Source organism: Pelobates fuscus, chromosome 2, assembly GCF_036172605.1.
Source record: "Pelobates fuscus isolate aPelFus1 chromosome 2, aPelFus1.pri, whole genome shotgun sequence".
In the NCBI taxonomy this organism is placed as follows: Eukaryota; Metazoa; Chordata; class Amphibia; order Anura; family Pelobatidae; genus Pelobates; species Pelobates fuscus.
The window spans coordinates 184,843,807-184,871,441 of record NC_086318.1 but is presented as its reverse complement, the minus strand read 5'-3'; the positions used below and the strand labels follow the sequence as shown (position 1 = coordinate 184,871,441).

The 27,635-nt window shown below is 37.1% G+C and overlaps 1 protein-coding gene across 5 annotated transcripts in view; it reads right to left on the bottom strand.

The window, feature by feature from the left end:
- Nucleotides 1–27,635, bottom strand: part of MYO6 (myosin VI) — a 257,778-nt gene that overhangs the window by 29,260 nt on the left and 200,883 nt on the right. For all 5 annotated transcript variants that reach the window (XM_063443007.1, XM_063443009.1, XM_063443010.1 and 2 more), the window contains exons 21-28: nt 22,116–22,246; nt 21,869–21,946; nt 19,335–19,464; nt 16,155–16,245; nt 13,276–13,426; nt 5,703–5,911; nt 5,503–5,581; nt 2,889–3,049 (exon numbers count right to left, since the gene is read on the bottom strand). In XM_063443007.1, the coding sequence (XP_063299077.1) occupies nt 2,889–3,049; nt 5,503–5,581; nt 5,703–5,911; nt 13,276–13,426; nt 16,155–16,245; nt 19,335–19,464; nt 21,869–21,946; nt 22,116–22,246 (1,030 nt within the window). The remainder of the gene's footprint in view (nt 1–2,888; nt 3,050–5,502; nt 5,582–5,702; nt 5,912–13,275; nt 13,427–16,154; nt 16,246–19,334; nt 19,465–21,868; nt 21,947–22,115; nt 22,247–27,635) is intronic.

The following is a 27,635-nucleotide window of genomic DNA, read 5'->3' as shown; positions in this document are numbered from 1 at the left end:
TGTGGCTCCTAAATTAATTTTCTCTGCATAAAATTAAAGGAATACTACAGTCTCAGGAATACAAATGTATATTCCTGAGTGTTAAAAACACATGTTAGATGGACGGCCCACCCTTAAAAATGGTTAAAACTCCCCTTTATTCCAGCGCTGCGGCGGTCAGCCGGAAATGGCTATGCCCATGCCCCGCCTTCTTGGGTGAGATTATCAGAATTGATGATCTCAGCCAATCCAATGTTTGCCCATATAAATTGCAGTGGTGCACCAATCAGCATCTCCTCATAATCAGTGCATTTCCACAAATAATGTTTGTCATGGTTTCTCCATTTTGGCTTTATTTTTGTTGAATAACTCATGACACGGTGTAATATGTAATTTGCAGTTGTTCATCTGAGGTTGGATTAAACTAATTTTAAGACCTGCTAAGGAACAGATGATTCTTATTACGTCCTGATATGTAAAACCATAGAATTCAAAGAGCGTGTTTGTTCTGGTGACTATAGTGTCCCCTTAAGAATTTGTATTCACACTGTTTACTATTGCATTATATTTATAAAGACAATGCAATAACATAGAAATAAATAATTCACAGTTAGAAGTTCTTGCTTCTCCCTTAAATTACTACAATTTGAAAACCAAGTAAAAATTTACTTTTTGTGTATCCAAATTTTTGTTGACCAACGTGGTTTGCATGGTATTAGATTTTATTAAAAAATAACTATTGCAGACACGTGAACATAAAAAAAAACAATGATAAGTAACCTTTGCAGCAATAAATGCACTAATATTTAATCTCCGCATTGATTGGCTATCGAGAAAGTACAGATTTGCATTATATGTATATGTCCAATATTTCTACAAATATATCTTGTATGTGATAAATTCTTTTGACAACGTTTTGTGTTTTCAGCGCTTGTCTACAAATAAAACACATGGTACAATTTTTCACTGTGTCAGTTGAGGAATTTTGAAGAAATGTATAAAATGAACTTTCTTCACAGCGATTTCATTGACCTTGTTTAAAGATAGAACGGCATCTGGCAACATGTATTTATTTCTGGTTCTTTGTCCACTGGGAAGAGATTAGTTCTCTCACATATGAATTGCCTTTATTAAACCGCTATCTTCGTAGACCACACAACTTATGTTAGAAATCCAAAATACATAGCAAAACAAACACAAGATTCCATCTAAAATTATTTCCAAAGACAAGTTAAAGAACGTACTCAGATCCTTAAGGATGGAAAAGTTTGCTAATGAACCTCTGAAGCAAATTAAGGTCCATAAATATTAACGACTAGCTAATTGCAGTTTCTTACAGTAGTATAAAGTGGTGTATTCATCAACATAAGCATGATATATTAACACATACAACAATACTAAATTACTATATACTACATCATTCTGTTTAGCTAATTAATGAAGCGGAAGGCACATGAATTCTAATTGATGGATTACCTTAAAGATTAACACTGCATGTACATATATAAACCTGACTTAATAAATAAACTACTATTTTCTGCACTAAAGTAGACAAAATAGGGTATGTGTACAATGGTCTTTATATAAAACCGTCTCCCCTGGAGTATTTGTACACCCTAATAGGTAACTAAAACTCATCTCTGTTTTCTACTATTTAAAAAAAGGGTTTGGTTGGTGTTTCTTTTGCTTTGTTTATGGGCACTACTGCAACATCAGGGCATGGGTTGCAGATATCTTTGATCCTCGTGGTCAGAAGTGCATGGATTACTGGAGTGCGCATAAGCAAATATGTCATTTCTTCGGTGGTTACCAAAGCGCATATGAGATATTGAGGAGATTGTGGGTCTGCACTCAAAGGTGCTATTTTTTACTCTTAGCTCTGCTTCAATCTTCCTTCCCATAAACACTTCAATAGCATTTATTAGTGTGTATGAATTAGGAAATGCCACTATCAAAAAAGCAGCAGGTCCTCTTAAACCCCCCCATGCAAGTGCTGCATTCTCTGCCATTTATCCAAGCGTCTCCCCAACTAGAAAATAAAGAGTTTGTGATATTTTCAACCTTGCTCATATTAATGTGATTCTTAAACAATAAGTTTCGAGACTCTTGAATGTTTAGCTGGTTGTATTCTAATCTGTTCTTAATTAAAATATTGAGTAGCAATAACACAGAATAATTAAACAAGCAACACCGATCCGAAATCAGATTATCTTCTTTAAACCACTAAACTATGAAAATGGAGAGGCTATGTATGCACTCCTTGATCATATACAGATGAGGAACAAGAGGTACGTAAATGATTTGTCATGACATGCGGCAGAATGAGTGAAAGCATGAACGTCACAAGAGAGAATGATGTGACACAGTAAATCTCACTGCACATCAGAGACGCCTGAACGCTGGTTTGCATTATTTCCACAATGTGCTTGAAGGTAAAAATACACATATGCTGCAAGGGCACACAATACAGAAACATACACCATTCACATCATTCAAAAGAACTCTTTAAATAAGAACATATAGAAAACCAAGACTTGGTAAATTAGAATGATCTTCATTAAATCCCTTCAGCCCTGGCTTTAAGCGGTTTTAATTCCCTTCTGTTTCTGGGAATAAGGGGGTTAAGGAGACTAGTGATTAAAGTAATTCTTTGCTTTGTACTGGGAGATTCAGGCTGCATGATGCTATAAGGTAATATATTCAAAACAGACTGGCTGGAGGCATTGTATAATGTGAAAGAAATAATTCCACATCTAACTTACCAACACAGTTCAACAAAGTCACTTTGAGAAACTAAAGTACTGCTTCCTTTTAAAGAATGGTTATATTGTCTGGGTGGACAGAAATATATATCCGAGTGCAGATGACAGATAGATAAGATAGAGTGGGTCAAACAAATGACAATGTACCTGCGGAGAGATGCATCTTGGCCAGATTCCTCATTGATTAGCTCAGCATCGCTCTGGGCAATCCTCATAGCCAGCTCCCGATCTCTGCGCTCCTGTTCAAGGATAGTCTGTTGCTGTGACTCCTCTTCGCGTGCTTGTGCCAGCTGCATCTCCACCTCTGCCTGCACAGGTCCATAAAAACATGACATTTGTTAACAGAGCATTGTAGAAGCAAAATTATTTATCTCAAACTTTCCTGTGTAAACTAAATATGTATATGAAAAAACAGATATGTAAAAAGGTGACGCATAAACCTTTTCTTTGCTATTTACATACAAGCTGATCATTTCAACAAAGATAATGTCTTTGAATGATATGGTGCTGTTTTAGCGATTTGCTGAATGCCAAACAGAGAGTTATGTACAGCTAACTGATACATTAAAATTGACCAAGGTTGTAAAATTGACCAATGTTTCCTAAATGTACAGACAGATGATCGGTTCCAATAGGTTAATGTACAAGGTGGGCCAAAATTCAGAGTAGGATTTGAGAAGTCAATAACGTTTTAATTAATGAACCAGTGTCAGTGATATTACATACACTGAATTCTTAACATATGGAGATTTGTTTGACTAGGTACTGAAGATGTGACCTTTTAAATGAGATTAATTTGCCACCTTGCAAAGTTAGGCTCTTTCGATTGCATTGTCTATAACATAAGTTCACATTTGAGGCTCTAGCATTCAAATTTCCGCCTGATAGCTTCTTGTAAGGTCACACCGCCCCAGATGGTGCATTTGGTAGGGTGCAACTGTCGTTGATGAATTATCCATGGAATTTCTGTACCACAGAAATGACAGTTTTGCTTATTGACGAAGCCATTTAAAAGAAAATTTGCTTTGTCAGACAGAATGAGTTAATGAATAATACTCATTGTTTTCTCTGGCTAATTCATTGTGCCTTCATGAAATTACCCATGATGAATCTCCCAAGTTATAATATATACATGCAACAACAAAAATGTAACTACTAACAAATGAGTTATTTACCTGTCAAATCACACTGTGATTCCTACTTAACAAGCACCAAGTCTTGTAGCTAAAGCCTTATGCGGAGGTAGCATTTCTGGAAGATCAATTCTCACCCAGCCCAAGGTACTCGCTATCTATATAGATAGTACTGATCACCTGTACTTGCAAGATGACAGGACCAGTATTGTTCCTATTAACAGTAACTAAAGGTATGTTGGAATGTCTACTAGCAAAGTACTGCACGTGTCACACAGCACAAACTGCTCTTCTGTCCAGGAATGGCCAACTAGGAAAATTCCTGTGCTATGGAATCTGTGATTTCAGTAACTAAAAGTATGTTGGAATGTCTACTAGCAAAGTACTGTAGGCGTCACACAGCACACACTGCTCTTCTGGCCAGGAATGGCCAACTAGGATAATTCCTGTGCTATGGAATCTATGAGTTTGATATGGAAAAAAAAAATAATCTGTTTGCATTTGTCCCCCAGGACAAAGTTGCCAGTCCTTCCCAACTTTATAGCTGACATTAAATTGGAGGTACTTGTAGAGGATAGACATTACAGTATGAAATATAATATGTAAGTAGACCATCTACCACTTTATTCATTGCTGAATATAATCACTTAACATTTTTTATGGTGAGGCTTGTGGAATGACTGACTACCAGCCCACTCCTACTCTGTGATGTTACAATTATTCCAGCCACTTCTACATGATGCTACGCATATAATGTAAAGCAGCCTTTATCTCGTGTTGAAATGTTGAAGGTTGTTTGAAACTGATTTATTTATATACACATAAATATATAAATCAGTTTTGAACAACCTTCACAACTAATTTATGTTTTCATTATTAGCTCTATAGAACTACGTAAAAGTGTTTTCTTTTTTTTTTAAATAAAAGTCTGCCAAGAGCATATGTCTATCTATGCCCATCTACCTAATATTATGTTCTAGATAGCTAGTGAAAGGATTTTGAACATAAACTAATCTTCGTTAAATCACGAGACAGAAAATGGGCGGCCTCAACCAATTTTTTGCCCAGAGAAAATATTAGCTGTCATTTTAAACACAGTTTTTATTATAAAGTGATAGTGCAGCTTTAAGTAGGCACATGCCCACAGTGGAAGACCATATCACTATGAGAAGAAGATGGAGTCAGTACTATGTATTCTGTTTTCACATCTTCTGCACATTTAAAACCATTAACCATTTCAAAGGGTTTTAGTCAAAACAGAATGTCCCCAAAATAACGGCTTATCTGCGCAGGCCAGATTTTCATTATGAAAAACAAAAACACTAAAATAATAATATCAAAATGTCAGTTGGTGTACTAGGAGGTCCCTTCATTAAACACCACCATTTATTATCTTTTAGCATACGCTATTATTCTTAATAAACAGAACAAAACGGAATAAATCAAGGCTATTAGAAATGTTTGTGTACTATATTCGTCTAGAATTACAAAATATACTTATGCAAGACTAATAAAGTATGCAACTGATGCGACGAGCTGCACAGCTCAATTTTAAAGGCAATGACATGCCAGGAGAGGAAATAATTATTTTCTAATTATAATTCATGCCAGGTTCCTAAAATACCAACCTGAATTCGCTTTTCGTCTTCTTCCCTTTTTTTCCTCTCTTCTTCTTCCTGTTTTCGCTTTGCCTCAATCTCTGCTTTTCTACAAGAAAACCAATCAAAGGTTGGGAGCTGCATAAAATTACAATACACATAATAAACAATATAGACATTGTGCACACAACCTTTATAAGCACAAATGCTTCTTATTTAGATTTACTCACAATCGACGGTCGTTTTCCTCCTTTCTACGGCGTTCCTCCTCAGCCTCTAATCGTTTCCTCTCCCTTTCCATTTCTTCATGAATACGACGCAAACGTTCAGCTTCTTCTTCCTCTTTTTTCTTCTTCTGGAGAGCACTTAGCATTTGGCCAGAGCTTTTCACTAAGGCATCATATTCTTTGTCAATCTGATCTCTGGTCATTATGGTATTCTGCCAAAAAAAGGTACATTCATTTTCAATATTTTATTCCAGTATTTTATTTTATTCAAAATTTTTGTGTAAAACATAAGACCTTGGCACATTGCAATTGCAAAGATTGTGAATCCTGACACTCTGCGGTGTCATACAACAAGTTGTATTGTCAAAGTCATCCAAAAATAATAGCAGACATCAACTCTATTCAAACATTAGTACTGCTTTAATATGTAACAAAATGTTTCTACAGCAGTCTTTTTTTTTTTTAATTCATCTTACGCTACATTAAGCATCGACTCGTGTCTTTGTTACAGCTGGATCACAACTCCAGTGATCACTGTAATAATGTTTCAAATTAAACTATCATAATGCTCTGTAATGGGTTACTGCTTCAATGATTGCAAAAGTTTGTCGCTGAGCTAACAACGCAAAAACAGCAAGTCATTATATCTGAGCTTTAACCACAGTGTGGCAATGAGAAAAAAAATACAAAAGATAATTTCGATATAATCCCCTAGAATAACTAAATAGTTTGACAACCAATGATACAGTTCAAGAAAAATAATCAGTTTGGTAGACCAAGGAAAGTATACAAATATAAGGTATGTAATTTCTAAGGTAAACATGCTAAATGTATTATACTGAGTTACACATAATAAACATATTATATATAGTCATACATTATCTGCAAAAGTCACTGTACAGAGACAAATAGATAGACATCACAGTACTATCTTATCATCTGCTTGCCAGCTGATCATCTGCTTACAAAAAAAATAATTGTCTACTTGAAAGAAAAAAAAAATCCATACACAATTCTTAGAAACCAGTAACAAATATGTTATGCCCTTTAGTTTTAAGGACATGCTTTTCATTTAGGTTTGTTTACACTGACACTGAAGATTTATAAGTAGCTATATGATTATATACAAGTGCAGCACTGAATATTCAAGCTTAGTACAAACACACTCAAGGGACTTAATCATATAAAGAGTGCTATAGATGACAAAAGGGCACCATGAAAGGTCACAGAAATTGAGAATTTATATTGCATATCGGAAATTATTTTTTACTGAAAAGCAATTAAATTGTGGTCTTCACAAACAGCTGAAGAGTTGTGTTGGTATACAGAGCCGAAATCTCAGTTAGTGCCTTTTAAAAAAAAAAAAATGTTTATTATTAATTGATTAATGGAGAACTACAAAATAAGAAAACAAATGGGTAAAAGTTCACAAAATGTATGAATAATCAGTTTATAAGTAGTATTAATAATAATAATAATAATAATAATAATAATAATGCATGCATTTCAGCACATATAAGATGAAAAAAACATCTGTAGATCAAGTATAGAAGGTACATATAGTAACCCTTGCAGCACATAAAACCAGGAGGCTTATTTGACTACGGGGAGACGTGTGTGCACATCCTTATGGTTTAGTCCTGGTTAAAAGCCGATTTGTACAGCAGGGGATAGAGACAGAGCAGACACATCAAGGAACTACTATATCTGCAGGGTGTGGAAAAATAAGCCATGTACTATATTGCCTTGCCTTCTTGGGCAGAAAGGATGGAAAAATTCTGCTTTGGTAAAAACCCACCTGCCCTATGCATAGCTGCTCAATAAAAAATGCAATGTAGATGGCAAGGGTGGTAATTTACCTGTACTTGAAAACACATCAATTATGACTATTAGCCTCTCCTCACCTGCTCATATGACACACTGCATGCCAACTAACCCTTCACCCATACACTCTATCATATGATAATAGAAAGATAATTTTAAAAATCCCAATACACCCCACTAATAGGGAGAGCAAAAGGATGGGAAAAGTTAGCTTAAAAAGAACCCTAGCTTTTATTGTGATGTTAAAAAGGTAATAGACTAAAAATAGCTCAATATTAAAGTTGTAAGCCTAATTGGGTCTAAGGAATGGAGGAAAAAGGTGGAGTCACAACAGTTACTCATACTGCTGTATAGAAAGCCGCCTCATGATATCCATCATGGGGTAAACCAGAAGAATCCCCCCTGTATAATATACCACCTACTAGAGAAAGGTACAGGGTCTCAATGGGAAAATCCACAAGAAAAAAGCTAATATAGGTAAAGAAAGAGAGACTCCAGCACCCAAGCGAGGAACACCTCATAGGGAGTAAAGTGGAAAGGAAAGGAGGGAGGACTAAGAGTACACACAGAACATAACCGTTCTAAACTATCCACCACATAGAGTCTCTCAATCATGACGATTCAGACATATTGGGATTCAGGGGATAAGTAAAAGAGCAAAAATAATTGCTATCCCTGTTTACCTCAGCACCCTGTTTACCTACCTGCACCAAAAATCCCTATAGACTACAAATAATATACTTAAATCAAAATAGTGCTACCTAACTTGTAAAAAAATATAGTGACAAAGAAAAGAGCCGCCCGCCGGGGGTCGCATAACTCATTTTCCCATCCAATCTCCTTATCTATAATAGAAACTCCCCATTCTCATAATAATGTTCTCCCTGCTATTTTTCACTTTTACCATTACTTCTCTCATTGCTAAAATCTCTCTATCTGCTTACCTGTTCCTGCTGACATCATTTTAATCCTCCATAATACAAACTCTCACCTGAAACATTTAAATCTTACTCCCACCTCTTCCTTTCTATCCTTCTTCTCCTGGCAGTTGGTGATGTCTCTTCAAACCCTGTGCCCTCCTCTGCTAACCTACATAACCTAAAATAAACTACACCAATCTTTCACCTATCTCATGTAACCCTCCATTTAAGTCTTTCTTTCGCATTTCCCACTGGAATGCACGCTCTGTATGCAACATCAATAAACCAACTGCTGTCCATGACAGCATTCATCTCACATTCCCTAAATGTACTAGCTTTAACAACATTGTTGTGTGGTTGCTATCTCCTCAATGCCATTCCTACTGTTTTCATACCCCTAGACTGTAAGCTCGTTTCAGAAGGGTCCTCATCAACCTATTTTTCCTATAACATCGGTGCTATATAAATGCCAAAAATAATAATAATAATTTAAATTGGTAAGTGTAATTTCTGTTTGGGTCATATCCCAAAGGAGATTATCACCATATTTCACTATTTTGTATTTAGTATCCTCAAGTCAAAATCCATGCATGTCTAGGCTGGTAGAAAAAAGGGTCTGAAGGCAAGAACAAAGGGCAATGGAAAAAGGGGTCAACACAAGTATGTCAATACAACGCTAGAGTCTAAGACAGGAATCTGGATACAAAGCTAGAATAAAGGTGGCAAACATGAATTCCCAATTGACACAGATAAGAGACTTCTTCAACTAAAGTACACCCTAGCCCAATGTTCACTAACCCAGTCCCTATGGACCACCAACAGTCCAGGTTTTGTCAGTATCTCCATTGGAATAAAACAGGGAAATACATAAATCCTGGACTGTTGGTGGTCCATGAGGACTGGGTTGGGGAACACTGCCCTAGCCAGATTTAAGAGTCATGTGTATAATTCACTATTTTAGTGGTATAGTTGCTAGCATTTATGTGGCGGATAAGGTCACCTGATCTGATAAAAACAGTTTTAGAAAAAAGTGTTAGAATCATACAACCCAACACAAAAACATAGATCAACTTTACACAAGGAGGATAGAATAGTAGAACACTAACATGAAATACTATGACCTTAGAGAGTCAGGACTAACAAGTACAACGCCAAAGAAGTAAAAAAGTAGACCAAGGTGGTTGTAACAATATAAGCAAGTAACTTGCTGGGTCAGGATAACAAAAAAAATCATAAAAACTAAAACTTTAAGTCAATCAAATTAAGTCAATTGACAGCAGAAAACAGAATAGTCAAACACTGACCATATTAATATTAGGAACACAGAAACTAGAAACACAATTTGAAAAAAAAAAATGTCGGTAAGTCTAGTGGTTGTAGAATATACTGGCCTGAAAAGACCGATTGCATCAGTTTGGATGTGCAAGTGCACGTTTGGTAGCAATATAGCACAGATGAACTGAAAAGAGATGTAGTTGCCATAACAGCAGTACATCCATCAGAAAACAATGTGATATGTGCTGCTGTTAGAATGAGAAGACAGCAGGGAAGACGCATTATAGTGGCGTGGGACACGCTGAGTGCTTGAGAAACAGGGTTAGTGGACTCTGCTAAAAGTTTGGAGCTATGTTGGACAATTTTAGGCAAGCAATTTAGGAGTGCCCTGATACCATCCCATGCCAAACCATTTTAAAATGGATTTACAATAACCTCCAGTCTGGGCCCCATTTCCGATATGTCTGCTCGAGATATTTTATATTTCATCCATATTTGGATGAAATGCATAGGCTGATAGCATTAGCTGATGTACCCAGTCAATTAATTTTATCCAAATGCATGAGGAGGTGACATCCCTAAACAACTGCAGAAGTGGAGGTTGGAGTGAAGGTGCCAAAGTGAACCAGGCAGCAATTTGGAAACAGTTTGACTACTTACTAGGGGATGTGCCAAGGTATTCGTAGCAACATAAACTCTACCGTGTGGTAGAGTAGGTGTAGTGCAAATGCTTTGTGACTGCCCATGTAAGAATAGTCAAGCATCATAAAAATGCAGAGAAGTACAAAAATATGGTTGCTGACCAAATACATAATTTTATAGTCCATGTCTTCCACTTGACATACCGAGCCACGCAGAATAATGCACTATTGCCACAAAGCATAAATCAATTCAAGCTGGTTTTCATAAAATTACAGTGATGTAGGTTTACTCCATTGTACTGTACTGTGTGGTGGATTCACATGCTGGGGATTCACAGACATGCAACATGATAATGTAACTAAAATCCTGCAAGAATTGCATGATGCCACCATCATTGTTTGTAAGAGACTACAAGTCAAAGTTATTGCAACATAATTGAGGATGACACTCTCATTCACTATAAAAAGACTTTTAGGTTTAACCTAAGGCTCTCTAAACTCTGGTCAGACTGTAATTCACATCACTCTCAGCCTGTTAATAGATGGCTGAAAATAAAAGACCACCACATTCATTTAAAACATTTCCTTAAGAATGGCAAAAAAAAAAAACTTTCCTTATGAAACGATAACATTCATAAGTGATGGCAGTGACCGTGATCCATCAATTTCTTTTTATACTAATGATTCAGGAATGGATTAAACTCATTACCCATTACAGTGCTATATTATAACAATTTGCATATATGCAGTCAGTGTTGTTGCTAATACGGCTTCATTTTGCATGTAGAAAACAAGCACAGCTGTTAAAATGATCTGCCAGCAGCTCAGCTTGCAGCTGTGTGGAGTATGACTGGGACTTAAATGTAATAAATCTTCTCCTGGCATAGGAGGTCTGCTTCAGCAATACATTACCAGAATCCAGTCCAATATACATTGAAATAGTGTACATCATTTATCAAAACCTTTCAATTAGAATAAAAAAAAATAGTGCACATTCACCTAGCTACTGGCAAAAAGACACTTAATGCTATCGATTGATGATAAAAAGTATATATTGCATGCTGTAAGAATGCTAAAGTGCAAATGTGCATATGATCACAAGAATATTTGTTTTTAAAAATATTTTTAAAGAAATATTAGGTATTTTTTTTAAATTGTATTTCTCCTATAGAAAAATACAAAAAGGTTTCTCCCTATATGCTTTACAAAGAAATCTTCCATTTAAGGTTAATTCGGCAGTATCCCTGGTATAGATTAAGGTTTTCTACTCTTATTTAATGTCTGTTTACAAGATTTATTTCATGTTGGGCTTTTCCACATCAGAAGAATCACGTGATTTTTTTTACAGCAAAATACAGTGTGTACACAATAGTGTTCTGTGTAAGGATCTGCATGGGAGGTAGAACAGCTACCCAACCCATGCATTATCTAGGCGATTATTTAGCTTTATTTTATTAGTTAAAACTGATTGTGCACACTTTGCACATGATACTTTTCATTGATATACATATGCAAAAGGCTGGCCTCGATTTAATAAGCTTTCCAAATGATTCAACACTGTTAGAAAAACTAGTGATATATCTGCAGAAGGCCCGTCTCTTTTGCTGAGATCATTGAGATCTACCATAGGAGAGCATCAGGAGGCTAGTGTGCATGTGCAGCTGCGCCAATCAGATGGTCACCTTGAGATAATCCGAAAGAAACGGTGGAGTTTTACTCGACTATTTCGCAAAAACACCTCTAGTGGCAGTGAGTATGTAAACATTGCCATTTCATTGCTGAAGTCAGCTGGGTGCCTATAGTGTCCGTATAAATCAAGGCCTCTCTCAGCAGCAACAGCCTGTAAGATCAGCATTGCAAATAACAAGTTAATGTGCGTTGTGTACTTTAACCCCCTAAGGACCAAACTTCTGGAATAAAAGGGAATCATGACGTGTCACACATGTCATGTGTCCTTAAGGGGTTAAACAATATGTAACTAAAATATGTACATTATACATGTGTATGTATGTGTTTACACATTGTGTGTTTACAAATTTGCAGTGTGGAGTGAAGTTGTGGTAAGCTGATGTTTGGAGAGGATTTATTGTATTAGTAAACACTATTTGATAAGGAAACCAGCTTTTTAACCCCTTAAGGACACACGACATGTGTGACATGTCATGATTCCCTTTTATTCCAGAAGTTTGGTCCTTAAGGGGTTAAAGGTCTGAGAACAAATGAAATTTTGATAGGATGTGAAAAGTTATTCCAAGAGATTGGGTAAACCCTAAAGAAAACCCTACGTATGGATGCAGAAATGAGAGCAGAGAAGGGGTGAAAGTTGCCATCAGAGGAGCGGGACAAGGCATTCACAGGCATCCAAAATTGCCATATTCACCAAATGATGGTCAAAATATTTATGTTATAAGAATATAACTCTTCACCTTGAATGTTAAGGCAAATATACCGCAAATCATAGAAAAAGAAATTATTCCATTAAGCTCTGCAGAAATATATTATTTACCCATAACACATGCGGGTGTAGTGGAGTCATATATATCTCAAAGCAGAGAGAAGCGTTAAAATAAAAATTGATGGCCCGATCAAGTAACCCTGTAAGATTTTGATTTATATTGTGTTATGTTCTGTAAAAACAAACACTCAAACAGCACTTCAACATTTTGTACCTGCTCACAAAAATGTAAACTACTTCAAGCACAGTAAGAATATCATCATTGATGAATGTTTTATGGCCATCATTACAATTTATGTCTTTTTATACAATTACAAGAGACAAATAGCATGCACAGGCCCAGGCAGTGTGAAGACATTTATATACAGTATTTTGCGACTTCTGGAAGTCTATTTTGCATAACGTTCTTTTTCAAATAATGTACCTGGAGCAATTCAGTGCACATCTGATCAGCTTCTTACCTTTATCTTAAAAAGCAGAGAATCAATGGAGGATTCAAGGTCTTTCACTTGTTTGCTCATTTCCTGCTTCCCTTCTTTAAGAGCATTTACAACTTCATTAAATTTATCAAGTCTTGTCTTTAGTGTCCGTACTTTCCTCATACCGTCAATGCTGTAAAAAACAAAACAAAACATGAAATTCAGATTTCAGTAAATGATCCTGCTATAACATTAAATCTACCTGGTGCACGTTTTCATTCCTGAAACAGTTTGTTCCAATGAAAAAAAAAAATAACCTTAACAAAAAAAAAAAAAAAAGGTAAAATAGAAATATAAAAATTCATGGGCAGTATAAAAGGAATAAACATTGTGCCATTTCAGAAGGGTTACACTTCATTACTGTGATTGATTTTGGGGAAGCATTTCAATGTACTAATATGAATCTAAGCGGAGATGTATTGATGGGCTTACAACATGAAATGAAAGGCATCTGCAAAAATAAAGATAGTTGCTAAAGCGTAGAAGCAAAATGACAGCAGTTACATTTATGGTGTTTGTAGAGGGAGCATATCATTCAGTCCGCCAGCTGATTGGTATGAATTGCTCAATTTAGAAGTTTATGATGACTGTCTTCCTGCTCATAGGTATTGAACACCTGCTCTTTTTCGCTCTACATCCTGAAATCAGTCTGTTATTGTGAGTTTTCCACATAAAAAATAAAAGCACACAATGCACTATACTACTTTTTATGGTAGTAGAAAAAACACTGAATGTTGCATATCAATAGATATTATTGGCCAAATTTCTAAATGTGGTTTAATAACCCATGCAAACCAATGGCCGTTTCCAACAGAATGCTCCACTCTCAGAATATTATCTTAGTGATTCTCATAAAGTGTGCTAGCTGTCAAAGGAAATTGCAGAGCCCATTGCAAAATAATATTCTGGATCCCACCGGCACACATGGACAGATATGCACAAAAATACATACACACAGACAAATACACATTTCCAAACATACACAGTTATGAACACAGACTATAACACAATAAATATACATTCCATAACCTGGTCCTAAGAGTGAGAGGGTTAATGGTGGAGGAGTCAGAGAGGATGCCAAGGTCAAGGACAGGAGAGATACAGATAAATGTTAAAACAAGCCAAGGTCAAAGGACACCAGGGACAGGAGAATTGAATAAACAAACAATATCAAAAACCAGGAGATACAAAGAATGCACTCTTGGGCTACTAGAGCCACAACAGGGCAACAAGGAGTGGGAGACGTAAGTATACATAGTTTGAGCTTAATTTCTATTGGTCCACATCATAAGTAAATTTGTTATGATAAATGGACAGTGGAAATTCTTATTAGCATATTTGCAAACGTAATTTTTGTGAGATGAATTTGGTCCGCCAAATTAGCCATTAGGACCCGAATTCAGTCTGGTGAAAACACCTGAACCTGAATCCTGAGTCCCAGAAAACCCTGAAGCTCACAAAGGTTCAGTATCAAAGAGAGCACTGGGGGATTTGTAGGAGAGGTAAGCAATCCTTACACCTACTAAAAGTGGTGCAAGAGGACAACCGGCGAACCGGCATAAGGGCAGTTGGTGCCCAATGCTTATTAATGCATGTAGGTAGCGAAGGTGCACACAGAAAAGCTACTCTAGCTCAAATTGCTGAAAAACTTAATGCTGGCCATGATAGGAAGGTTTCAGAGCTGTGTATGGGGCTGCATATCACAGACTGGTCAGACTGCCCATGATGACCACTGTTCATCACTAAAAGCACCTTTAGTGTGGACATGAGCATAAGAACTGGACCATGGAGCAATCTAAGAAGGTCGCCTGGTCTGATTATTCACATTTGCTTTTAGAGCAGGTGAATGGCCGGGTGCGTCATTTACCTTGGGAGGAGTTGGCAGCATGGTGTACTATGGGAAGAAAATATGCCAGCAGAGACAGTGTTATGCTCTGGGCAAAGTTCTGCTTGGAAACCTTGAATCCTGGTATTCATGTACATGTTACTTTTGCACACATCACCTACCTATTGTTGCAGACTATGTACACCCCTTTATGATAATGGTGTTCCCTGGTGGCAGTGGCCCCTTTCAGAAAGCTAGTGCACCCTGCCACACTACAAAAATTGTTCAGGAATGGTTTAAGGAATATGACAAAAGGTTTTTAGGTGTTGCCTTAGCCTCCAAATTCCCCTCAATCGATCTCAATCCGTCTGAGCTTCTGTGGGATGTGCTGGAACAACAAATCCAATCCATTGAGGCCCCAACATGCAACTTGCAGGACTTAAACGATCTGCTGCTAATGTGTCAGATACCACAGGACACATTTAAAGGTCTTGTGCAGCCTATGCCTTGATGCATCAGAGCTGTTTGGCTGCTGCTATTAGGCAGGTGGTTTTAACGCTGTGGCTGATAAAAATTTGCTCTGAAACACATACAAAAATACACACAGATATACACTGCTACAAATACACATTTCCATACATACACTGCCACAAACACACATTTCTAGACATACACTGCCACCGACAGAAATAATTGCTGTGGAGTGAAGCACATTTTAGCCACCCTTCTGTTTCCATACCTCTTGTGTGCAGGAGGATGTCTTCCTTGGGGTTCACTGAGATATGAAGGTGTATGTTGCTGGCTCCTTTGTCCCTCTCTCTTGATGCGGCACTTTGGTGCTGGAAGGGAGTGATCAATTATCGCTTCCTCCCAGTTCCAACACTGCTGCGTGAGAGAACCGCCAGGGTAATGCTCTTCCTGTCAAGCCCTGGTCCAATGTAGCCTCTAAACAGGAAAGGTTTTCATGCCTAGATGTGTTCCCAGGCTTCATAGATAAGGTCAGGCAAGTAATTTTAAATTCAGTATAATAGCTTACCGGGGTTTGTGTTTTCTTTTGCACAGCCACATCCGAATAGTCTTCTGCATTTTAACACACGCAGAGGCTCTGTATTGAATTTTGTTTTTCACTAAAACAGAAGGTTGAAATTAAATAGGAGTAAGCACTTGTATATGTGGTGATAAACCCTATCCTGTACAAACATGTAACCAATTTAGGATAAGGTCCAGTTGAAGTACATAGGGTATATTTATTTTAATAAAAAGATGCACATGCAATTTGTGATGAAATTAATGGTTTGCTAATTAAGAATAATACATACCTGTAAACACACTGTGTCCAACTCTGAACACAAATTTCTTATATGAACTTACTAAACTAACCATGAACTACTCCATGCTGTATTAAACCTGAACCCTCCACATTAACCCCCAAACTTGCAATACTTAACCTGCACCCTAGTGTATTAATTATATTTAACACCAAATATGGTGCACTGTCAAAAATATGTTATTGGAGATGCTATCATTCTTTCAATCGTACCGGGAACTCATGGATACCAATAAGATTGTTCCAAAACAAATCTAAGGCATTTGAAAATCCCATTAAAGGATCCAGCCTAGTTCAGAACCCATGTCAATAGCATATAGGTATTATGGCAGTTTGCTAAATTGCAATTTATTTCAATGTAGAGCATGGCACAAAACCCCAACCTGATACTACAACTTCAAGAAATAATATTCACTAAAGAGTAATCCCGGTTAGTGACTGTAAAGCTTTGTATGTATATATTGTAATATCTCTCAAATGTGTTTACAAATGCCATCATCACGTGTTCTGTTTCTTATTGCCAAGATTGTTGAATATTCTAATACAGCCTTATGGGGTATAATGAAGACAAGGAATAATAGGATAGTGCTATTCTATAATCAATGTGTCAACCTGCTCTTCCCATAGAATAGCATCTTTAGAGATTGCGTTATCTGAATGGACTGATAACAACTGAAACAGAAAACCTTAGTATTTTGGCTGATTATTAGAAGCTTGTACTTGTTATTCCAGAGAGAGTGAATTTGCATACACTTTGTGACACATTCTATTAAACATACAGATATAACCTGCTTTGCACAATAATGTGAACCGGTGTGCCAATGCAATCTTTTCACTAATGCACCTTGCATTTCAGTATGATTTGCAGAACAAGACAGATCTTACTAAGCAAATCGTAGCTCTACCATTAACTTACTAAGAAAAGAGGATCTCAGTAATCTATACAGTTTAATGTGATTTTCAAAAGGCCATGTGTGTATATAGGAAGGATAGATGTAATTATAAACTATGCTTCTGTTAAGACTGCCTGGTGCACATTTCCGTAACTGAAAAAGATTGTTGAATTAAAAAGGGATTTAAAAATGCTGGAAAGGAAATAATAGAAATATTATAAGAAATGATAAAAAAAGAAATATCAAAGTACATGCACGAACAGCATGGCATTCCTCCCCCATAATAGACGCTTCACTGTTATAGTAACATAGTTGTTCAAGTTTAAAAAATACTAAAGTCCATCAAGTTGAAAGTTGTTATTTATATTTTATATAACATGATTTCTAAGGAGTAGGAGTGGACTGTTATTTTAAGGAAAAATAGGGATAAGCAGCTTCCATTAGTCGGATTCACAAACAGCGGCAGGGGAGAGGGGGAGAGACAGCAACAAAACTGGCCGCACTGCAGTCTGTAAGATCCTTGCTCTAGGGAAGTGGCCGACTACCATTTGGGAAGCATGTAATGTAATCTGGATGTGGGGAGCATGCCATCTGGGTAGTGTCATGTAATGTAGATGGGGGGCATACAATGTGGAAGGAGGGCATGTTATGTGGAAGGGAAGCATTTAATGTGGATGAGGGGTTTTATTGTGGATAGTGGGGCATGTTGTGGTTGGGAGGTTAGTAGTGAAGAATGGAGGAATGTAATGAATATTGGGAGCATGTAAAGAGGATCGGGGGCATCTAATGTTGCACTCTGGCAACAGAGATAAAAATCTTCCTCTTGCAGGCAGAGCACCTGCAAAGGGAAGATAGCTCTCCTCTCCCAACTTCCCTCACTGTGGGTGCTCCCTCCCACCTCTGTCTCTGTCTTCCCCATCCCTTCCCTCCACCGGCTCTGAGCACGCATATGCGCTCTGAGATGCAATAAGTCCAATCACAGGATTCTCTGTGAGTGTGACCACTGTGTGTGAACCTTGTAACGTCGGATGGGGCACGAAAGATTCATAGTGAGTAAAATGCTTTTTTTTACTGTCTTTACTTAAAACGGTGGAGGACTTCTCCAAATTTCCCAATATGGCATATTACATGGTAAAGGCTCCCAACACAAGGGGTTAAAGTAACTCTTTACTTATTTCTCATGCTCTAAATTCCTTCAAAAACTAATTTTAAATCTTAATTTTCACATAAACAAAGCCATTCATAAATCTGTTGCCCCACACCTTTCTGATATAATAACTTCTATAAGGTCTATATATTATTAGCCTTCCATTATGATCTCTTTGAGATCTCTCACTTTTACACAGCTGTCATTATCTCTGGAACTCCCTTAAATTTCTCTCCTTGACCAATGTTTAAGAGGTCCTTCAACATGCACCTCCCCAATGTGCCATTGAACTACAATCAAATTGCAGTAGTCTAACCTTCACCTGAATGGCTTTCTTGTTTTCTTTCTCTAAGAGGGTTATTCACAGCAGATTGAATTGTTCATGGTTCAAACATGAACAATTGAATTTAAAATGAATTAATGTTAGGAACTGTAAGCATTTTCCATGTTTTCAAATGAACTATGTTAACCAAAGATGTTTTAACCAAAGATATTTGAGTCTGCATTCCCATTATTCTGAAGTCCTCAGCATGGTCCTCCAAATGTCCACTATAAAAATGATTTTGCGGTTTCATTTAAATGGTGAAATCAACAACACCTTTTTGAACAGCTTTGGAACCAATTATTTATATAATAGGATTGCTAGCAGTGTCCATCCTATATTCTGAATTGGTCCATCTTCTTATGCCAAATTAAAAATGTAATTTCTTAAAAGTCTAGTATTAAGCGCCATGTAAAATGTTAGAGCTATATTAAGAAATCATAATAAAGTAGCTTTTCGAAGGGTTCATAGAAAATACATTTTTATCAAACCTCCATATCAAATGTGCCCATGCAAAGTGTACTTACATTTTATTACTGACAGCGCACACCACTGGACCTTCTTCCAGCGACTGCAGATAAGCCAACGATTCACACGCTTAATAAGCTCAGCTAAATGATCTGGATCAGACTTCATGATCTGATCAAATTCTGCAAACTGAACAGAAGGATAATATTTAGTAAATTGGTATCATGTATAGGAATATTCATGTTTACAAGAAGAAGTGTAAAGACCAAACGGTGAAAACTGTTGTTTAATTGGCTTTCAGAATAATAAAGGAAATGGGAGGGATTAAAGGTTCTAAAAAAATGCAAATGATTTCCATTTGAAGCAAAAGCTTCAACAAAGAATACAGCTTTACATGACACTGGGCCAAGATGCAAAAGAGAATTTAGGACATGCACGCACGCACAAAAAACAAACAAACAAGTCTACTTCCCTGAGCCAAGCAAATAAAAAAGGGAATATGAAAACTGAATAGTAGACTATACTAAATAATGCAACTAAATAGTAGTAACACCATAGTACATACCTCCCAAGTATCCCTATTTTAGGAAAGGCAGTCCCCTATGTGGGCAAAAATCCAACTATCCCTCCTTTTTGTCCTAATGTCCCTCTTTCCTAGGAGCTCCATATTGTTGGTGTGTCTGAGTTAATACCAGAGCGTCATAGCAATAATACTCCAAACAATGTGTCTTTGCAATGTGTTTTAAAATCACTCTTTGTAAATAAGATAATTTCTTCTTCTTCTAAACAACATTTTAGTTGCATACATTGTTCTTAGTAAGTCACCTAAAATTTCTCAGAACGGTCTTGTCCACTCACACCACTAAAATTAAAGTGCCCCTCTTTGTCCATTTGAAATGTGGGTTGGTATGATAGTATACAGACATATACTGCCACCACTGGCTGACCCTGCACTTTATCACCACTTATAATATAGAAGCCCCCTCCTTTTAGCATTGCTAATAAAAACGCAACAAAGCACTTATTCTGTTTGCTGGAAAAAGAACAGCAACTTAATATAAAAATGTAAAAGTTCTTTAGATATTGACATAAATTATTTGTCTTAATCCACCATTGCACAAGCATGTCTGTCTCAATGCATTACACCATCAAACAAAGCAGTAATATCATGCGTGGTGATGTTGAAACCAAGCCTGATAATGTCAACAAGTATTATCCCAACAAGTGTAACTGGCATTTCTTTTTTGTAAATTAATTATACAAACCACTGCAGCACTGGCTGAAACTAATATTTAGTTAGAATACAGGTGATTGTGCCGAATCTTATTTTTATAAGACATCAGGTTTTACATAGAATGTGACGGCAGATAAGAACCATTCGGCCCATCTAGTCTGCCCAATTTTCTAAAAACTTTCAATAGTCCCTGGCCTTATTTTGAGACAGTGAATCTGAAGCTTGATATGTTTAATTATATATATGATGCAAGGGGAACTTTCCCTTCACTTGAATTTACACGATTGAAAAAAACACTTGAAATCACTTATAACATGTGCTAAGTCCTTCATAAGATGATCTGTTTTCTTTCAAATGTACACTTTGTTAAATAGTTAGCAAATTACATCAGAATTCAAAGTCAGACCAAACATTACAAATGAAGCAATGCATATTTTCAACCCTTCTTTGTATGTTTCCTCTATGCTGACTGCCAGGTGCAAGGTGCAAAGCTTATGACAATGACTGACAGAGTCAGACCTAAAATGGAAGCACTCTGTTACAGGATAAAGAGGTATAAATATCTACATTTAAGTTTATTTTTAACATCTAAAACATACATATTTGTTAAATATGGGGATAGGTAGATGTAATATTAACAATTCAGAGAAGTGACACATCCTCTTTAAAGTGGACTGGTTTTAATGCAAATTACTGCCACAGGTGCATTTACTTAATGATGAACTTGGTTTGATTGACTTGTTCTCATTAAATACAATAAGCTTATATTTTATAATATAATTATATTTTATAACCAGACTCAAAGGTGCAAAGGAGTTCTGACTCTGCACCACAGGAACCCTTATTATTTAAAAAGATCCAAAAGATCAAGACATATGTGCTTCCATTAACAAGTATATTATCTTCATTCTCAGGTTTATGCTAAAATGTTCAAAAGGATAATCCAGACATGGACCCCGTGCTCACTGTGCCTAGGGGGTATCAGCTACACCTCGCTGACGAGGCCCAAAGACGGCCAAAACAGTCGTCCAGAGTTTATCAGGAATATGCGTAGGATCGCAATATAAACTAAAACCACGCTTCTGGATGTAAATATAACCCATCAAGTTAGGTAAGTAGTTGGGAATGTAAAGATACAATTTCTCAGTTGTTTCTAGCATAATAATGGTGAACATTCACAATGACTAATAATTCGTTTAATACACACGCATTATGTGAATTTCAAGGGTAAAGGAATAATTATTTGCACATAAAAGGAAAGGTTAATATCACAGGTTGAATAAATCATCGTATGATTTTAAATGACAGCATCCTTATTCTGGAATGACCAAATTGAATATTAAAAAAGCAGATACTTACCTTGCCGGGCCTAAAAAACACCTTCGTTAACCCAAATTTGTAATCATTTTCATTTAAGCCCAAGGCTTTGAACAGAGCCTGTAACATAAAAGAAACACATTAATAGGCTTGAATTTATACCTCTTAAAATAGTCTTCAAAGCGCACAATAAATTATTAAAACATGAACAGTTTTACTAGATGATTTTACACAGCATGAAAAGGATTTTTTTGGTACAATTAAAATTGCTATTCATGACAAGAAATACCTTGCAGAAAAGTCTTGGGTCCAGTCGAGACATTTTTGCAGGCATATACTTCTTGTACATATTGTACAGCTCGTGAAATGAGGCTCTTGATGGGAATCCTCCCTGCATTAGATCTAAAACTGACACCATCCCTATCAAAGCAAAGGAAAAAAACATAAAGTGAAATTATTGGAACCCCAATATCATACAAATTATAGTGTTGTTTTAATGATTTTTGTATTGTATATATGGGGATTTATATGCATAGTGCTATTTTGTCTTATGTTACACAGAACAAAAATAAATAATTTTAGATGCAAATATGCTTCTCATATCTATCAAAGTTTCACTGTTGAACAAAAAACATTATGCTCTTAACACTTTGGCTGCTAATTGGGTATTTGTGCTGAATTGAAATGATGCTTGGTGTACCAATTGCAGAAGAAGATGAATAATCACAAAAAGGATAAGCTATAAAACAAAATACAGACCTTATGGAATGTGATTAATTCACATTCCCTTGGAATAAAAAAAAAACAAATTTAGAAAATAGAGCACAAAGGTTACAAACAATTTTCTGCACTCAGTGGACCTTTTGCGCCCCCCATTACTCCTCACTCCCATCTCCTCAAGCCTAAATCAATTTGCTTCACTAATCTCGCTAATCTCTCTCTATACTAGTATCATCGCAACCTCCTTTAAATTTATGGTCATCCCATCCTAAAAAAAACCTTTCTCAGTTATATCTTTCTATCAAGCTACCATTTTAGTTCCTTATTACCTTGTGCATCAAAGCTTATAGAACAGCCTGAACAGTATTATAAAATAACAGCTCACATCCATCCTTTTGTTAAACAAAATGCAACCACAGATCCTGCTCGCGCACTTTTTATTACCTAACTTGAATACTGCAAAATTCAGTTCATCAATCTCACATATCCTAGAATCCCCCTGAGGTTATCAAAATTACATTAATCCCACTACTTTTCTCACACATTATCTCTTTATCATTTCTTACAATACTATCTAAATGCAATGTGGACATCATGTATGATGACTAGTAAGTACTATCCTACCTCCAACTCTCACTCACCTCTCACCCTATCATACTTTCTACTAGAGTGCAGACCGTATATGTATAAACATACTGCTTATTTAGGAAAGCTTACTAAAGGGACACTATATAAATCATGGTTTTGGTGTTATGAGTCTAGGGGGCTGCACCCTGATTTATGTCAAACCGGTTTGAAACACTGCACACTCTGTACTCTGAACCCTCTGCAACTGCACTAATAATGCAAAACGTACACTTCGACGTGTGAATCCGTCCGACACAGGATGGACATGATAGGCCGAGAACACCGGGACCAGTTACCCCAAAGGTGTCTGCATATCTCTGCTGTCCATGATGGATTGGATTTGCTCACCAACATGTGTACATGTTCTCTGTCTTCTTTGTGGCAGAAGGTAATAAAGGACACTGAGATTTCACAGTTCTGCTGATGAAAAGAAGGCGCCGCACACAAAAAAAATGACAAGCGGCAAACGGATGCCCACTAATGACAATCTGATAGGATGAAGTGGGATTGTAAACTTTATAGCAGGTGTAAATAGAGGTAAGCATAACCTTTAAATGTATTTATTATTATTGCTTGCCAATAAAAGTGGATTTTATTTTTTTCTTTAAGTCAGATTTATAGTACGTTTTAAATGAGATTATGATCTTAGTTGATAGCAAGACATGGTTAGTTGGCAGAGCCACTTTATGATCAGTAATAAATTGAAATAATGATGTAGTTTATAAACAACTAATACCTTGTTAATATGACAGCAGAGGGGAAGCTCAAATCATGCCTGCATGGAATGCCACATAAATAGGAATGAGGCTGAGCATTTGGTTACACAGCCTAGTATATACGGTTTAGTTTTGTGCCCAAAATCTTTAAAAAGAGTATTTATCATGGCAAATACAACTTAATATTGTAACATGTTGGCATTCATGGTTCCCTCAATGAACTGTAGCTCCCCAGTGCCGGCAGCACTCATGCAGGCCAGACCATGACACTCCCACCACTATGCTTGACGGTAAGCAAGACACATTTGTCTTTGTACTCCTCACCTGGTTGACACCATCTGAACCAAATAAGTTTATCTTGGTCTCATCGGACCACACGACATGGTTCCAGTAATCCATGTCTTAGTCTGCTTGTCTTCAGCAAACTGTTTGCAGGCTTTCTTGTGCATAATTTTTAGAAGAGGCTTCCTCCTGGGCAGACAGCCGTGCAGACCAATTTGATGTAGTGTGCAGCGTATGGTCTGAGCACTGACAGGCTGAGCCCCCACCCTGTCAACCTCTGCAGCACTCATACGTCTATTTCCAAAAGACAACTTCTGAATATGACGCTGAGCACAGGCACTCAAATTGTTTGGTTAACCATGGTGAGACCTGTTCTGAGTGGAACCTGTCCTGTGTTCTTGACCAACATGCTGCAGCTCAGTTTTAGGGTATTGGCAATCTTCTTATAACCTAAGCCATCTTTATGTAGAGCAACAATTCTTTTTTTCAGATCCTCAGGAAGTTCTTTGCCATGAGGTGCCATGTTGAACTTCCAGTGACCGGTATGAGATAGTGTGAGAGCGATAACACCAAATTTAACACACCTGCTCTCCCTTCACACCTGAGACCTTGTAACACTAACAAGTCACATGACACCGGGGAGGAAAAATGGCTAATTGGGCCCGATTTGGACATTTCCACTTAGGGGTGTACTCACTTTTGTTGCCAACGGTTTAGACATTAATGTCTGTGTGTTGAGTTATTTTGAGGGGACAGCAAATTTACACTGTTACACAGGCTATACACTCACTACTTTACATTGTAGCAGAGTGTAATTTCTTCAGTGTTGTCACATGAAAATATATAATAAAATATTTACATAAATGTGAGGGGTGTACTCACTTTTGTGAGATGCTGTATATGCACAGTATCATTAGCACTGAGATGAGGATATTTTAAGTAAAAGTTTTCACCAGCAATAACTGCACTGACCTAAAGATTTGTACATATCTTTTAAAAGCTGGACCAAAAATCTATGCCGTAATGCCCATGCTTTGAAAGCACACATATATGTAAGCAAACATACATTAGGGTGCAGGGACGGACTGACAGCCTTCTGGGCCCCCGGGCAAAATCGTATCATGGGCCCTACAAAGAACAAATATTAAGTATTAAAAGGGACCTATAATCACCAGAACAACTACAGCTTTATGTAGTTGTTCTGGTGTCCACAGCCAATCCTTGCTGGCTTTTCAGAGAAAAGGCATTGTTTACATTACTACCTAGGAATACCTCTAGTGGGAGGCACTGATGTTCAACGTCCCTACACACTGCATGGAGACTTAAACGCTTCCCACAGAGTTGCATTGATCCAATGCATCTCTATGAGGAGATGCTGATTAGTGCAGCAGGCCTTTTGCCGCGCATGTGCAATTGCCTCCCAATGCTTTTCTATGAGAAAGCATTGGATTGGCTGAGATCATCACATCTAACAAAACCGGCGCAGCACAGGAATAAAGTTGAGTTAAAACACTTTTTACTCCTCTGACAGGGGGCTGGCCTTTTAAACTATGCTTTCAAAAATAAAGTGTCAGAAATACACATTTGTATTCCTGATGCTATATTGTTCCTTTAAGTAAATGTTAAATATATCTTTCAAAAAACCCGGTCAGTTTTATTCTCTCAAGCAAGAATTGCTGGGAAAAGGGAATTTTAAATTATAGGCCTAAATAGTTGTATTAGAAAAATTCTCCAGGCCAATTTTGTTGTTCACTTTGATTATTTAGGCATTCAATTTGAAATTTGAAATTCAGTTTGAATTTCAGAAAATTCTTGCTTTAATAAATAACCCTGTGTCCTTTTACAATTTAATATTATTATTCTATGTGTCAAAGTAGGAGTACATGTGTGTGTGTAATGCTGATGTGTGTAAATCCTACAGCATAATTTGTGTAGTACCAGAGAGTATGAAATGCCGACGTTTACTTGCATGTAGTAAATGTGTAAATGCATTGTTCTATGAGTAAGTAGAGCAGATGTTTGTAAAAGCAGGAGTGTATTTGTATCTAACGTTGAATGTGAATGCAGGGGTGTATTTTGTGGAGGACTTGTGTGCGAACACAGGGGAATGTTGGTGTATGACTGCCAGTGTGTATTAGTGTGGAAAGTCTGCATATGAATGCCAGTATAGATTTGTATGGATTGTCAGTGCGTGAATGCAGTATGCTTGAACAGTGTGTATGTGAATGCTGTACTGTATTTGAATGTGTGCAGAGTGTAAGAGTGTGAATGAGGGTATGTATCAGACATCTGTCTGTGTATGTGTGAATGAGGGGTGCATCTAAAACCTGGATCAGAGTGTGTGAATGAGAGGTGTATTTGTGTGTATTTGTGTGTATGTGAATCATATTAAGTCAGTGTCAGCATGTGTAATGAGGCATATTTATATGCTGCAAGCATTTTTGTTGTTGTTTTTTGACTCTCCACCTTCTTATAAGTTTCTCTCTCTCTCAATCTTCACCAATCTGTATGTGTGTCTTCCCATTAACGTCTTCTTGTGACTCTCTAACACCACTTTTCACCCATTTCTGTCCTTCTCTGCACCTCTTACTTCTCCTTTCCAAATTACCCACATTTGTCTTTCATCTCACTTAAAGGGACACTATAGTCACCCAGACCACTACAGCTCATTGAAGTGGTCTGGGTGCACTGTCCCAGGTCCCTTAACCTTGCAAAGGTAATTATTGCAGTTTTTAATAAACTACAATAATTACCTTTGAGGGTTAACTCCACCTCTAGTGGCTGTCTACAAGACATCCACTTGAGTGACTCCCGGGTGATTAGGCGAATATTGATCACCTAACTCAAGGGTTCTCAACCCGTGGTACGCATACGCTCACATTAGTACTTCCCCTAAAGGAATTACTATCCTGTTTGCCACATTTACATATTCCTAAGCATAGGGAACTCGCTTAAACAGCAAAATAAGTAATATAATAGGGAGTTGTACAAAATAAATGATGTAAGCAGGCAAGCAATATGGTAATGGCACCTTAGTTAAACTAATAACAAAAAATCCCTATTAGTGGAAAACTCATGAGTTCTCAATTGAAGATAAAAACACACATCAATACATATTAGAGAAAAATATGAAGAAATTCGAACAAATAAAAAGAGAACCAACCAAAATATGTTAAAACAATAAATAAACAAAAAACAAATCATTGAGGTGTCTCACCACATCTATCCCTCATCTCTACCAAACCCCTTTGTGCCTCTGCCCTTCACCCCAAGCCTGCTTACCTGTACCAGCCTGAGTATTTTTCCTCCTTCCAGCTTGGGAGGATCTGCCGTTCTCACCCTCCATCCATGCTGTGAGTGCTCCGTGTGAGAGGGGAGCAGGGGGTGTGATGTCACTTCCTGCCCCCTCCCATCCTCACACGGAGCACTGAGCACCAGCTACAGGGAGAGAGAGAGGAGACCTG